The following is a 14,567-nucleotide window of genomic DNA, read 5'->3' as shown; positions in this document are numbered from 1 at the left end:
GAGTAGAAAAAGTTGCGAGCAATCATGCAACACGAAAATGTCCACCTAACAAATTGGGGCAGACCTGGAAGTGTGCATTCGCAGGTCAATCGGCAAAACCTGCTCAGAGCAGTTGAATAACAACGTTTCAGAATTTGCATGCTTAATCTTATAAGCCCCCGAAGTCTCAAAAACATTTAATTGTATCAAAGGGTCAGGTTGTATTTTCGAAGTCAGCCGCCAAATACAAGGTTAGATCATCTGCAAACTTAAGCTTCGGAGCCTCTGATAAGGGTACCTTGATAAATACTGCAAATAGGACTGTAGACATAGGGCTCCCTTAAAGAGTGCCCAGTTGAATACTGACCCGGACGTTCGCGTATTAGGAGTTTTGCTTCGACCGTGCCATATAATTTCTGTACCATATTAACAAAGTGCAAAGGAAACTCAAATTTCAATAAAATAGCAAACAAAATATCCCAGTGAACTAAATGAAAATCTTTTTTAGGGTCAATCAAAAGTGACGCTTTGTATCATTGTTGGAAAAATAAATCGATAACCTGAATTAAGAAGTTTTATCATTAGCAATGGTCCTTCCTGGTAGGAAGCCACGCTGGTGTACATTCACCAACTCTTGGGATAACTGGGTAAGCTGGCATATTTTAGGTGAATAGCTTTTAGTCTTTGTTAAACAAATTGATTTCTTCAAAAAGCTAACTAAGGAACTGGGTTTTAACTTTATTTTGTGTCCCACTCACCTCTTCCCTGCCATTCGTTCTTCTAGGTAGAGTGTTCCCTCTACTTCCTCCGACTGCTAAACTTCTAGGTGGTTCTTCCTCTCCTAGCTTATTTCAATTGTTTTTCTTTTAACACTTTGCTTCCCTACGAGATTTACGGGTGTAATTCCAGGTTACCCTTTTCCCTTCTGCGACAGCTTCCACTCCTACATAGCCGGGTTGCCTCTCTATTTGCCTTCTTTCCCTTTTATTATTTTGCAGCATTCCATTATCATAGGTTTGTACTCTAGTCTGCAATTCATTGCCCTTCTCTTTTGTAGGGGCCTTCTTTCTTCCATATATACGAGTGGGCCGTTTATGAAAATACCCAAGATGTTGATGTTTTGGCCAAGAGAACTCTCCCCGCCTCCTTACCAGCATCGGCCTGTAGCTCTTCAAAGACCCCAGCTCCCCCGCCTGGCCTGTAAAAGCAGGTCCGCCAAGGGACACGGGGAGGGGGCTCCCAACTGCGTGCAGCACTTCCCGCTCTACTTCGGTACCGGCAGAAACTCACAGCACCAAAGTCGGTTCTGCAATTTTGATTTCAGCACTTCTCCCAGTACTTTTCAGTGAGCATACGCGGAGCACCCGTCCTCCATGCTTTTCGCTTTCTTGCATCCGCTCACTCGCTCTCTCGATTGCACGTCAGTCACAGCCTCACAGGAGAGATGCTAGAAATTGCTTGAACCATTCATGACTCGTACAACTAAGTATAAAAATGGGATTCTATAGCTCTTTAGGAATTCTTCTTGTATATACTACTCTGATTGACATCCAAGATGCAGGTTTCAAGTTGCAAAATGCGTCCCTAAAACAGCAGACCCTAGTGCATGATTTATTTTCAATTTATCAGCAGTTTCTAAGAAATAATATTTTAAAGTGTGTAACTCCAGCCCATTTTGGGACTCTGACAGACTAACTGTATTATGTGGAATAAAACTGATATTACTTCATGGTATAATCGGAGTAATCAAATATCAAAAAATGTTCCATCACAGACAAAGCTGATAGGCGCATTGGTAAATTCCCATGAGGCACTTACAGTCAACAACTGTGTTCTGTTACCCTTGTGGTACAAAAGGGGGTGGTGATGGACGGAGCATCTGAACCAATCAAACTCACACCCAGTCAAAAGATCTGGGTTTAATCCATCACCGTTCTTCAGCCCACTCTGCCACCCCAGTTCAGACATTGCCATATGCAAATCAGTCTGACCCTGTGCCTCATGGGAACAGTCCAACCCGAACTGCCAAGTTATGCCTTTCCTGGACCGGATTCAAGCTTCCTAGGACCGGCATTCCAGCCGTCTTCAGCTAGGCTTGCTTGAATCCAGTGGCAAAGTGAGCAAGGGACTCACGTCTGAGCATACCCTGCCACACCTATGGCGAACAAAGCGATACAAAAGGGGGTGATTTAAGCCCAGATCTCTGTACTGGGGTGAATGTATAACATTGTTCTGCATACTGTCCATCAATTGTTGTTTTTGCAGCCGTTACCCTTGTGGCACCTTAATAGTCTCCCTTTTTAAAATGCACTTTAGATAGCTCCAGAGATATTCATGGTAATGATACTCCGAAGGATAACAGTTAATTGTATCCTTTAGAAAGGGATCGCAACCAGTACTAAGATTTTTTTAGTAACGGCATGGTCATCATGAATATTAGATTTGTAGTTACAACTTACCAATGTGACTTGATTTTCCATGATCTCATTTCTACTTTGACAATTTAAAAAAGTTTGTGGTATTCCTTTTCAAAAGTAATAGCTCCAATAGGATATTCCATCTGTAGTGTAATTTTAATGATGTTGTGCTGTATCTTTGGAGGCCCGGGTTTCTGTAGATGACCTAAGTACTAACACCTAGGTCAGTTGGGAACACCTATAGCCTCACCTTTCCTACTTTGTGGTAGCTGCCACCTTCAGCATGCAGGGAGAAGGACAAACATGTCCTTTTGGATCAAGGGCAGGGCGAGGCAAAAAGGGAAATGGATTACTTTAGTGTTGATATTGAACTCCGTGTACTTCAATGCATTACCTAGTGTTTCGCATAATTTGACAGTATGACTCAGCCTAAATAGTTGAAGTACTGGTGGAGTCAGTGTGAAGAGTTACCTGCTGGGTGGGTACTGAAGAAGGAATTTCAACTGTAAAAAGACTATCAGGAGAACAACCACCAACAAGTTTCTTTCTTTAACAAGGAATGGAAGGAGTGAAATATGGTGGCAGAAATTATGGTAAGAAAAACACAGATGACATATCCTACTGAAGATCACAGGAGTTTACCTGCGTCTCACTGTTCATGCAGCCACCAAGGGCAAGCCAAGAATGAGTTGGGGTGAAGCTGGAGTGTGAAATACACGGGAGGTCAACCAGTGATGCATGCTTCAGTCTGAGATGAGGAGTATGATGGGCACATGGGTGATTAATGGTCACCATCCTGGTGATGAGGAAGGTGTGCAATGTTCTGGGATGCTCGATGCAAAAATGGGAACAAAGAATCCAAATACATACCCTCTTTTCATCCTCCATTTGTTTCAAGGAGAGGTTAGGATCAAGCTCCTGTCGGATATGTAGAAAGTCTTTTTACTGTGAGACCGAGGTTCGCAGGCCACAGGAATATAAACGTGACAAGACACGAGGAAGGAGCAGCATGCATCGAGAACACTGGACTAGAGAGACTGACCAGAGTCCAAAAACAGAGAGCCAAACCGAGGACAAGACATCCTATGACTCGAGCATGCACATCAATGCGTGCGTGGGAGGGCGGGGGGATCCCCGTCCCAACAATGAACACATTCACCAAGGGAGCAGACCATCGCAAGTCATGCTCATTTATTAGCTGAACATATTCCATGGCAACGAGACAGCTGCAGCACCCAGAGAGGACACTAACACTGGGGGTGGACGGCAGATGTCCTGCAGCTCGTATGCATAAGTCACGAGTAGTAGCCATGACCCAGCACCGTCTTGAGCACTGATGATGTTCTGGCATCCATTTTATAACCACACCACAGGGTATAAACAAAGCTCCTTCTTATGGAGCAAGATACTTGCATTTGCCTAGTGTAAGTGGCTGGTGGGCACCACATCTACAGGTGCATCACAATTATACAAATGATTGGAGAGGAAAAAAAAAAAAGAACAGACGTGTTAATACAAAGATTGAGGGGATTAATGCGCCTTCAGTTGTGATCTGTGGAGGAGAAGTGATGGGCACACCACCACTAAGGACTCGAGGGCTAGAGGCAGCCGTGGGTGAAAAGAACTTTGCCATTTGGTTACACAAGGAACAGAACCCAATAAATGGGTTAGAGGTGCAGTATTTTGATGTATACCACCCAATAGTTGGGATCTGGGTCCAGTAATGGGATAGACTACCACTCACCATTGGTGGTTTATGTGTGGTTCTGAGTGGGATTCCAGCCTTAACTTGTCACCTGGGAGCTCAGACAATAAGGGAATATCGAAAATGTTTCAACAATCCCGAGCATTACTGCAACCGAATGTCAACATTTAAAAATTTGATTAGTGAAGAAAGAGAGCATCAAGACTTTATATCTGCAATCTGCCAAATTCTGGTTTGGACAGGTCCGAGTGTAAATTTCCAATGGAACAGCACTAACATTGGCATATGGCAAAATGTCATGAACAAAGGGGCACACAACCACTTAGATCAAAATCTGAGACCCTGCAGACAAGCCCAGTCTCAAGCAGGCAATGGGTAGACTGACTGCTCAAAATGGCACTCTATCCGAATTAGGAGATTAACTTAAAACCATGTTTTTGTTTTATTTAAAAAAATCACTAGTTATTGAATAATTATGGCATTTCCGCCCTTGCATCTCAACGAACAGGGCCAGTCATCTGTCGTACAACTGTAAATTAAGAAACGGTATTTATTTTTAAATTGCAAACCAAGTACCCAAAAGCAAGGTGTGGCATGTGCCAGATCTGGTGGTCCAAGGGTGATAAAGTAGTTTGTGAATGACCAGATCCATTGTAGATTTTCTGAAAATCCACATAAGGCAAATTTACAAACAATGAAATTAAACGGAAATAATTTATAAAGTCGGAGGTTTGCTTGAAACTATGGCATGATCCAGCCCTTCTGGGCCTACACTGGACAATTCAGTAGTAGCCAGTCAGTCGTGGAAGACCGACTAATTGCCAACAAAATTCTTTTAAGAAAAAAGTGCACCCTTTGCCTATAGGATAAGTCCCTACTTTCTATTGTTGTCTGCATGTTGAAAAACTGGGACAAACTACCTTCGTGAATGGCCATCCTTTTTTAATATTTAGAAAGTAGATCCAGTCACAGCTCATTTGCCACTTGTGTATTGTTTAAAAGAACACAACTATAAGTGTCTTTGCAGTTTTAGAACACGTGTTAACGTATGTTAGACCTGACATCATTGGCTTGAGTCTCTCCTCCATTTTTCTGTTTGCCTCTACTGTTTTACGATGTTTTGCTGGTATATGCTTTGGGCGCCGTGTCACTGCTGATCAGTGCCATAGCGCAAGTGCTCCCTCTGTTAATATGATGTATCTATTGTATCCATGTTTGGCTTATTTGGTTTACTGTCAGTCCCTAGTCTAGTGCACCAGGAGTGCCGGGGCTTGTAAATACAAATGCCGCTCGTGGGCTTGCAGCACGTGTTGTGCCACCCACAGGAGCGGCCTTGTAAAAGAATGTCTACGGGTCGGTCATTGCGAGACCCACGTGCAGTCTTGCACTGTCACGTCGGCTGCGCAGGTATACCTACTTGCCAGCCCCTCCAACCTTCCCTTAACTTCATGTTAGTCACCCCTATGGTAGGCCCATGGGCAGGGTGCATTGTAAGTGTAAGGTAGGACAAGCCTGACCAAGTTGGCATGTCCTGATAGTGAAGTACCGCCATCTTAGGACTTCACTATTGCGAGGTAGCCTGCTCTCCGTTGGATAGAATGGGCCGCCGGGATTATTAATGTTATGATCCTAGCTGGCTCGGAGAGTACGGTGCAATGTCGAGTTTGGTATCCCTGAACTCGGGGTTTAATTACGCATCCGTTGGTGTGGATGATTTTTGGACTCTGGGTTCGAAAGTAGTACTTTTAGAAAGTGTCTATTTTCTTGTCTAACCATATCTGGTCTCTGCTGGTCTGACGTGTGTGTGACAGGAGCTGGGTGGCTCCAAGAGGTCTGGATGAGTCAGTGTGGGATGAGTGGGACATTTACGTTGAGAGTAGGGGGAGAGTAGTTGTTGATAGCCTGCCTTGCCTGATACAATGCTGGCTCCACCTCCTGCCAAGCGACTGATGGCTCTGTGCCTGCCATGGACGATCCTAGCCCCACCTCCTGCCAGGAGGGCGATAGCTCTGCTCCTGCCAGTATCAATGCTGGCTCCACCTCCTGCGGGGCGTCTGAGGACCCGGCCCGGCTCAATGAATAGGCCAGGTGCTACTGCCTAGCTCCACCCACCGCAGACCCAGGGTGTTGGGAAACCCCCGGCCTAGACAAAGGGATCAAAGACGAAAAGGGGTATAAGAGAAGGACCCCTGAACTAGGAAATCAGATCACTTCTGACAAGGAACCCTGTAACCAAGGATAAGAAGCCTGCTGATCTAAAGGACTGCCTACCCCTTCTGCCAGTGTGCTGTTGTTGGGGGAATCCTGCGGTGCTTCTTTATTTTTGCCAAGGAACCAGGAGAGAGGAACTGTGTGTGTACTCTCACGCTTGCTAAGAAAATCTCCAAGGACTGGAAGAGTGCCAGTCTCCTGCCGAAGTCACAGGGCTAAAGGACTTCACCTGCTAAAAAGTGCTATCCGCTGGAAGTGTGAATCCAGCACCTCTGAAAGGACCAGCAATCACGACGATCGGACGCTGGGCCCGACCGACGCCAGCAGCAACGCCAGTGAGTAGGAGTACGGCTCTAACTCCAGAGGACCTCGTGTCTGCCCCGCTGCTGATCGCATCAACCGTGTGCCCTTCGACGCCGTGAGCGCTGCTCACTCTGTGCAACTGCATCATCGACAATGCCTGCTGTGGCCTGATCGACACCGAAGACGCGACGCCGGATTGCTCGACGCCGCTGATCGTGTGCTTCAATTTCCTAAGGTACTGTGTTGTTGGGGGTCCATGTGACTCCCGGCCCGGCGCAGCGTTGTGTAGCTCCCGTGTGAGTTACCCTGTTGCTAAGAACTGTGTTTCCAAGAAGAAAATTTGCTTGATATAAAAGACTCTTGTGCTAAAGAAGAAACTACCTTTGAACTATCCTTTTTCCTTCCCGAACGTATTTATTCCGATTGTGTACAGTTTTGCCGTTATTTGGTCTTGTGCTAAGTCTTATATAAAGATACTTATTTTTATAATACTACGGTGTCGTGTCCATTTGTAGTGTATTCACTTTATTACTGTATGTGGTCATAATTGCTTAACACACAGCCTCTGAGATAAGCCTGTTCTGCTCTGCCAAGCTACCAAGGGGGTGAGCAGGGGTTATCGAAGGGTGTGATCCCCTTGCCCTGACTAGAAAAGGAGTGTCCCTATTTGTCAGAAGTGTATACCTCTGCCAACTAGAGACAGCCGGTTCTAACAACGTACTTTCAAAGTTCCAGAGCACCAATCTGAAATCGAGCCCTACTTTGGTTCGTGCGTGAAAGTGATCTGAACGAACTGGAAAAAGCATGACATTCCTGCTGGGCACAGGGACCACCTCCTCCAAGGATCCAAACCTGCAGCCCTTGGCATGCTGCTAGGCACAGTATCCTCACCACAAAGGACCTCGGGCTGCAGAGGGCAGGTTGCCATTTTTCTTTGAATAACAAGCACACTGCAATGTTGCAGCTCCAGGGTTATTGGGATGAGTTAAGTACATCTTAAAGACAAAGTGAATTGGGAGGTTCGGGGTCAGCAGCAAGATCCAGAGTACCATGTCCCACAGTGCCAGGGAAAACTTACTTCCAAGGCCAGCTTTCAGGATTCATGCAAACCTATTAATTTCGCCCAAAAGTAGGGCCAGCGATACTAGGCAACTGCCTTAGGTTAGCACTACATTGGAGCGCCAGCCAACAAGAGGCCTCAAAAACGTGGTCCTGTCACTGGGGACAGTAAGCTCCAAAGAGCAACATCCTTCAATAAAACAGTGCACTGTAGTTCATTCGTTTACTGTATGACCGCAGTGGAGATGTGCAGGACACAACCCAGCCCTAGGAGATCAGAAGGCTTCGCAGACTACACACAGTGAGTTCGATAGAAGTGATGAGTAACTGAGCAAATGTCACCCTGGTTCGACAGTACCAACAAACTGTGGTGGTGGAGTAACCTGCAGAAAGAGAGGCTGCGACCGATCTTGTAACAATACAGGGAAATGATGCTGGTACATATGTGGCGATACAAAGATGGGAGAGGGAAGATTACTGGAGTTCTCCTAGTCGGCATTATTAGACGGGTAAGATGTAAATCGGAGGCCCTACAGCCAAAACAACTGCAGGGTTGGTGAAAAGTAATCTTGGACCCCCACTGGGTCGCAGACAACAGTTTGTCAGTGTGCTGTAAGGGGACATATTGTAGAGGCTGTCAAACAACAAACACATAAGCATGAAAGTTGAGAGCACCAACAGTAGGGAAGAAAGGACCCCCCATGAGGACAGCACTTTCCAATATGATGCAAGCTTCTGACTACCTTGTTTCCAACAACCTGAAATGTGGAAAAGAAATGTACCCCCCTACATGCAGGGCAGCCACAATCATGCAGGGTCCAGACACAAAACTAGAAGCTTAAAAACAATAGAAAACACCCATACTTGTGTTACCAACAAGTATGCATGAGGACACACCTCAGCAGAGACTTCCACTTCTGGGGGCTGAGGCCCCGGAGTAGGAGGCGGCTTGTTCAGAAGCAAAATGAAAGAAATGTATAAGTTAGATGAAATCCAAAACTATTAAACCAATCATCACAATCAGAGGGCCACAACATCAAGTGTTAGATAAAGAAAGGTAAGAAACATCAGCAACATCAATTCTGCAATTTTCGGGATCATGGTAATAATGGTGTGACACCTCTCCCTCACACTAGTTTCAATCTCAGGCACCACAACTGACAGAGCATTTAGTTGTGCTTACCTGTACTGAGAAATGCAAACAAGTAATAGAATCTGCCAGTGCAGACACGGTATAGGTAGGATGCTTAAAAAAGGCAACCTCGATCTCGAGAGGATCAGAATAGCAAAAATGCTACAGCTTTTCTTTTAAAGATACTTCCCAACTTTGTGTCATCAGAGCCCTGACACCAGTCTCTCAAAACACACAAACCAACTGGGCATCTCGTTTAGATGCACTTCTGTATGTGGTGCACATTCCACTGTTGGTATGGTCTTGGTCGATCATTGTGATCTCAAATATGGCGCCAGACAGGAACGTTGTTGGATTGATGAACAATAACATATGTAGGTTGTCCTACCTTCTGATCAATAACATTAATACATCTATAGATGGTTGAACAAATATTAGTGGAGGTCCTAAGCAGAACAAAACCTATCAATTAGATTACTTATAAGGTGCGTTCTCAATACTAGCCAAATTCTTCCCAAAATTTTTTTAGGTGGAAAGAAGTATTCTCGGACACCGCATCCCGCACCGCCCCCGCCCCCTCCTCTCCTCTCCTCTCCTCTCCTCTCCTCTCCGCCCCGCCCCTCCTCCCCCCCCCCCCCATGATAAGCACAAGAACACTAGTATGGTTTGATGATTTGATGATGGAAGCAATGTATGCCAGGGTAGACTAAGCACTGGAGCCACTCTAGTCTGTATCCTGGACTAACTTGGCAACCTTCAGGTCACAGCCACAACAGTCCAGATGTGAGCTTTCAACTGAGGCTAACCGGAGCAAGACAACTATCTACATTTTACTGATCACACCGGAGGATTTGAATCGATAGATTAGAATGTACATGTTCAAACCACTCAAAGATCACTCGCACTTTATTGGCATGGTACCAGATTCCACTAAGTCCAAATCCAGGGTTTACTTAATTTCTCTAAACTTTCGCAAAGATACCCTCACTTACCAGACTCCAGCAAGTCACTTGGAGAAGCCATACTGTAATAAAAACTTCCTCCTAATGTAAAACAAACTCAGAAGTTAGCGATCTAAGCACGTAAACCCCAGAGAGGATGCAGTTTATTCACAAGTACAAAACAGCTGGGAGTACAGTGGCAATTTGTAGCAGAGATGGAGACAGCGCATACACTGATATTTTACAGGAGTCGTGAGCGCTTAAAAGTAAGGCCTGAACAGCAGGAGATTAACACATTGCCAATGCAATAGTAGCAAATGGGACTGGTCCATGTGAAGGAATGGGCACTAGAAATGGGTTTAAAGGGAAGGGTTCAGCTGGAGCCGTGGACGCGCAGTCTGGAGTCACACTGAGATCTAGCCTACACCTGCACCGTTACATGTCAACTGCAGGATGATTCTTCCTTCTGGTTAGAAGACAAAGTCAAAACAATTCATTGTTTAAAATAAACCATGAGTTTAGAAGACAATGCACACTGGCAGTTTGTACAGAACTGTTCCCAATGGAGCTGGGTCAAGACTGATTTGCATAGGTCTGGGTTCAAAATGAGGTGGCATGGTGTGCAAAGCACTGATAGACTGATTACCCTGAGTAGTGACATGGTGTGCAAAATAATGGACTGCGATGGGCCTTGACAAAATTACCAGTGGCTGAGATTAATTCAAGCTTTCCATCCATCCATCCATCACTTTTCCGTATACTTTGGTGTCTCACCATAAGTGGGACAGGTCTGCACAGATGTGAGCCCCGTGCTCACTCTGCTGCTGGAACCAAGCTGTGCCTGGCTGATGAGCCCTAACTAGGGTGAAACTGGTCCTGTCATACCAGACATGACCAACCTCAAGCAGCCATTAGAGACCTCACGTAGGCCAAGACCCAATGGACATTGGGCAAAGACCAAGCCAGAGCTTTTCCGACGACAAAGGATTTACTATCAGCTGATAATGCCGGCCTTTCAGCCAGCAACGCACCAGTGGATGCTGGCCCGAAGGGTTTAGGGGCCTTCCTCAGCCATTAGCGGGCCTGCGGGAAGTGGCCCCCAGGGGCATATGTTAGTCGATCCCGGACATCCCCTTCTCCAAAAAATAGCAGGATGAAAAAGAAAAGGAGGCCATTACTATCTACTGGGCATGCAGGCATTTCTACGTATCGGTCTATCGGCACCACACTGTGGTAAGCACGGCAACAAACCGCTTGTTGAGCTGTAACAGGGCACCTCTTCCAAGCCACCACCTTGCATCCAAAACGGATGCCACAGCTCAAGACGGACTGTTGGGTGGAATCCCGCCTCGGGGCTAACAACCCAGCAAACTACCTGTCCCGTCACCCACGAGAAGCTACGCTGGAAGATGCAGCAGATGTGGAGGAAAACAAAGTATACGTCCGATAAGTTGTGGAACAATCTTGACCTTTGCCCCCCCTTCAACACCGTCCTCAGAGCAACCGAGAGCTATGGGTGACTACAGGCGGCAGCCACGAGGTCAAGGAAATCCGACACTCAAAGAAAACCAGGCACACATATCAGAGGCTAAAAAGATATTGGACTCACTCCACCAAGTGCGCCAAAGACAAAGCGGAGGGAGGAGCCCCCACTGGTTTTCCCATCTCGTGACAGACCCGAGACTGCAGGCTGACGTGGCGCGCCGTCCTACCTGTCTGCGGGCGGATTAATAGGGCAGAGGGGAGGCGCCCCAGGCGGGTACCTGGGTAACGCACGTGTATGCGCAGCGTGAGGTGGGCACACGACGGCACCGGGGTCCAGCAGAGCCGCAGGGCTCAGAGTGACTCCCAGATCACAAACACCCCTCCCAGCGGCGGACGCAACCTAGTCCCTGCTTCACCTCCATGTAACCCCGAGAGGGAGCGTGGGCTGCACCTTCCAGGCGCTGTCGGCTGAGTCACAGCGGCAGCCCCCCTGGGACTGCTGCTGCCTCCGTGGGGATCCGGGCCCCACCTCGAGGTCAGGGGGTCAGGGATATAGAGGCTCCACACACGAGGCCCGAAGAGTGCACCGTGTGCTTCCTGCACATGCAGCCTGAGAAATAATATCATGTTAGTGCACCGACAATAAGTGTAGGTGGGGCACATACAGCACGCGCTCCCGTGATACTATGCGATTTATCGAAACTGCACATATAGCATGGGCTTACACAGTGATCCGATCCGATACCACAAATACCATATACATTTATACGCTCTGGGCTATTAATGCACATGTAGGGTATGAAGTGATCTTATGCTAGGTGTCTATGGTTCATTCAGACATTCGTCACTAAATGTTGGGGCGCAGGGAGAATGCAGCGATCTTGCACTCTGTGCTACTGTCAGCATACAGTGATCTTGTGCTCGGTGCTGCTGATGCACATAGCATGCAGTGATCTTGTGCTCTGTGCTGCTGATGCACATAGCATGCAGTGATCTTGAGCGCGGTGCTGCTGATGCACATGGCATAGTGATCTTGTGCTCGGTGCTGCTGATGCACATAGAATACAGTTATGTGCTCGGTGCTGTTGACATACCATACTGTGATCTTGTACTCTGTGCTGCTGACAGCAGTGATCTTGTGCACGGTGCTGCTGACCGCATACTGTGATCTTGTGCACGGTGCTGACCGCATACTGTGATCTTGTGCACGGTGCTGCTGATGCACACAGCATGCAGTGATCTTGTACTCTGTGCTGCTGACACTAGTGATCGTGTGCTCGTGCTGCTGATGTACATAGCATGCAGTGATCTTGTGCACGGTGCTACGGATGCAAAAAGCATGCAATGATCGTGTGCAGTGCTGCTGATGCACATAGCATACAGTGATCTTGTGCTCGTGCTGCTGATGCACATCCCATGCAGCGATCTTGTGCTTGTGCTGCTGATGCACAGCATGTAGTGATCTTGTACTCGGTGCTGCTGATGCACATAGCATGCAGTGATCTTGTGCTCGGTGCTGCTGATGCACCACATAGCATACATACAGTGATCTCGTGCTGCTGATGCACATCGCATGCAGCGATCTTGTGCTTGTGCTGCTGATGCACAGCATGTAGTGATCTTGTACTCGGTGCTGCTGATGCACATAGCATGCAGTGATCTTGTACTCTGTGCTGCTGACACTAGTGATCGTGTGCTCGTGCTGCTGATGTACATAGCATGCAGTGATCTTGTGCACGGTGCTACGGATGCAAAAAGCATGCAATGATCGTGTGCAGTGCTGCTGATGCACATAGCATACAGTGATCTTGTGCTCGTGCTGCTGATGCACATCCCATGCAGCGATCTTGTGCTTGTGCTGCTGATGCACAGCATGTAGTGATCTTGTACTCGGTGCTGCTGATGCACATAGCATGCAGTGATCTTGTGCTCGGTGCTGCTGATGCACCACATAGCATACATACAGTGATCTTGTGCTCGTGCTGCTGATGCACATCGCATGCAGCGATCTTGTGCTTGTGCTGCTGATGCACAGCATGTAGTGATCTTGTACTCTGTGCTGCTGATGCACATAGCATGCAGTGATCTTGTGCTCGGTGCTGCTGATGCACCACATAGCATACAGTGATCTTGTGCTCGTGCTGCTGATGCACATCGCATGCAGCGATCTTGTGCTTGTGCTGCTGATGCACAGCATGTAGTGATCTTGTACTCGGTGCTGCTGATGCACATAGCATGCAGTGATCTTGTGCTCGGTGCTGCTGATGCACCACATAGCATACAGTGATCTTGTGCTCGTGCTGCTGATGCACATCGCATGCAGCGATCTTGTGCTTGTGCTGCTGATGCACAGCATGTAGTGATCTTGTACTCGGTGCTGCTGATGCACATAGCATGCAGTGATCTTGTGCTCGGTGCTGCTGAGTCACCACATAGCATACAGTGATCTTGTGCTCGTGCTGCTGATGCACATCGCATGCAGCGATCTTGTGCTCGTGCTGCCGATGCATGGTGATTTTGTGCTCGGAGCTGCTGATGCACATAGCATGCAGTGATCATGTGCTCGGTGCTGCTGATGCACATAGCATGCAGTGATCTTGTGCACGGTGCTGCTGATGCGCATATCATGCAGTGATCTTGTGCACAGTGCTGCTGATGCGCATATCATGCAGTGATCTTGTGCACGGTGCTGCTGATGCGCATAGCATGCAATGATCTTGTGGTCGGTGCTGCTGATGCACATAGCATGCAGTGATCTTCTGCACAGTGCTGCTGATGCGCATAGCATGCAGTGATCTTGTGCTCGGTGCTGCTGATGCGCATAGCATGCAGTGATCTTGTGCTCGATGCTGCTGATGTACATCGAATACAGTTATGTGCTTGGTGCTGCTGATGCACATAGCATGCAGTGATCTTGTGCACGGTGCTGCTGATGCACATAGCATGCAGTGATCTTGTGCACGGTGCTGCTGATGCGCATTGCATGCAATGATCTTGTGGTCGGTGCTGCTGATGCGCATAGCATGCAGTGATCTTGTGCACAGTGCTGCTGATGCGCATAGCATGCAGTGATCTTGTGCTTGTGCTGCTGATGCACAGCATGTAGTGATCTTGTACTCGGTGCTGCTGATGCACATAGCATAGTGATCATCTTGTACTCTGTGTTGCTGATGCACATAGCATGCAGTGATCTTGTGCTCGGTGCTGCTGATGCACATAGGATACAGTTATGTGCGCTGAGCTGCTGATGCACATAGCATGCAGTGATCTTGTACTCGGTGCTGCTGATGCACATAGCATGCAGTGATCTTGTGCTCGGTGCTGCTGATGCACAT

General features: G+C 47.4%; 1 protein-coding gene across 1 annotated transcript in view; it reads right to left on the bottom strand.

Moving 5' to 3' along the window:
- The window catches only part of ITPR1 (inositol 1,4,5-trisphosphate receptor type 1), a 1,666,678-nt gene that overhangs the window by 590,509 nt on the left and 1,061,602 nt on the right, over positions 1-14,567 (bottom strand). The window contains exons 39-40 of the mRNA XM_086939209.1: positions 8,572-8,611; positions 3,267-3,314 (exon numbers count right to left, since the gene is read on the bottom strand). Coding sequence (XP_086795335.1) covers positions 3,267-3,314; positions 8,572-8,611 — 88 coding nt within the window. The remainder of the gene's footprint in view (positions 1-3,266; positions 3,315-8,571; positions 8,612-14,567) is intronic.

Source organism: Lissotriton vulgaris, chromosome 9 (assembly GCF_964263255.1).
Source record: "Lissotriton vulgaris chromosome 9, aLisVul1.2, whole genome shotgun sequence".
Lineage (NCBI taxonomy): Eukaryota > Metazoa > Chordata > Amphibia > Caudata > Salamandridae > Lissotriton > Lissotriton vulgaris.
The sequence above is the reverse complement of the archived record's forward strand: the minus strand, read 5'-3'. Positions and strand labels throughout refer to the sequence as shown.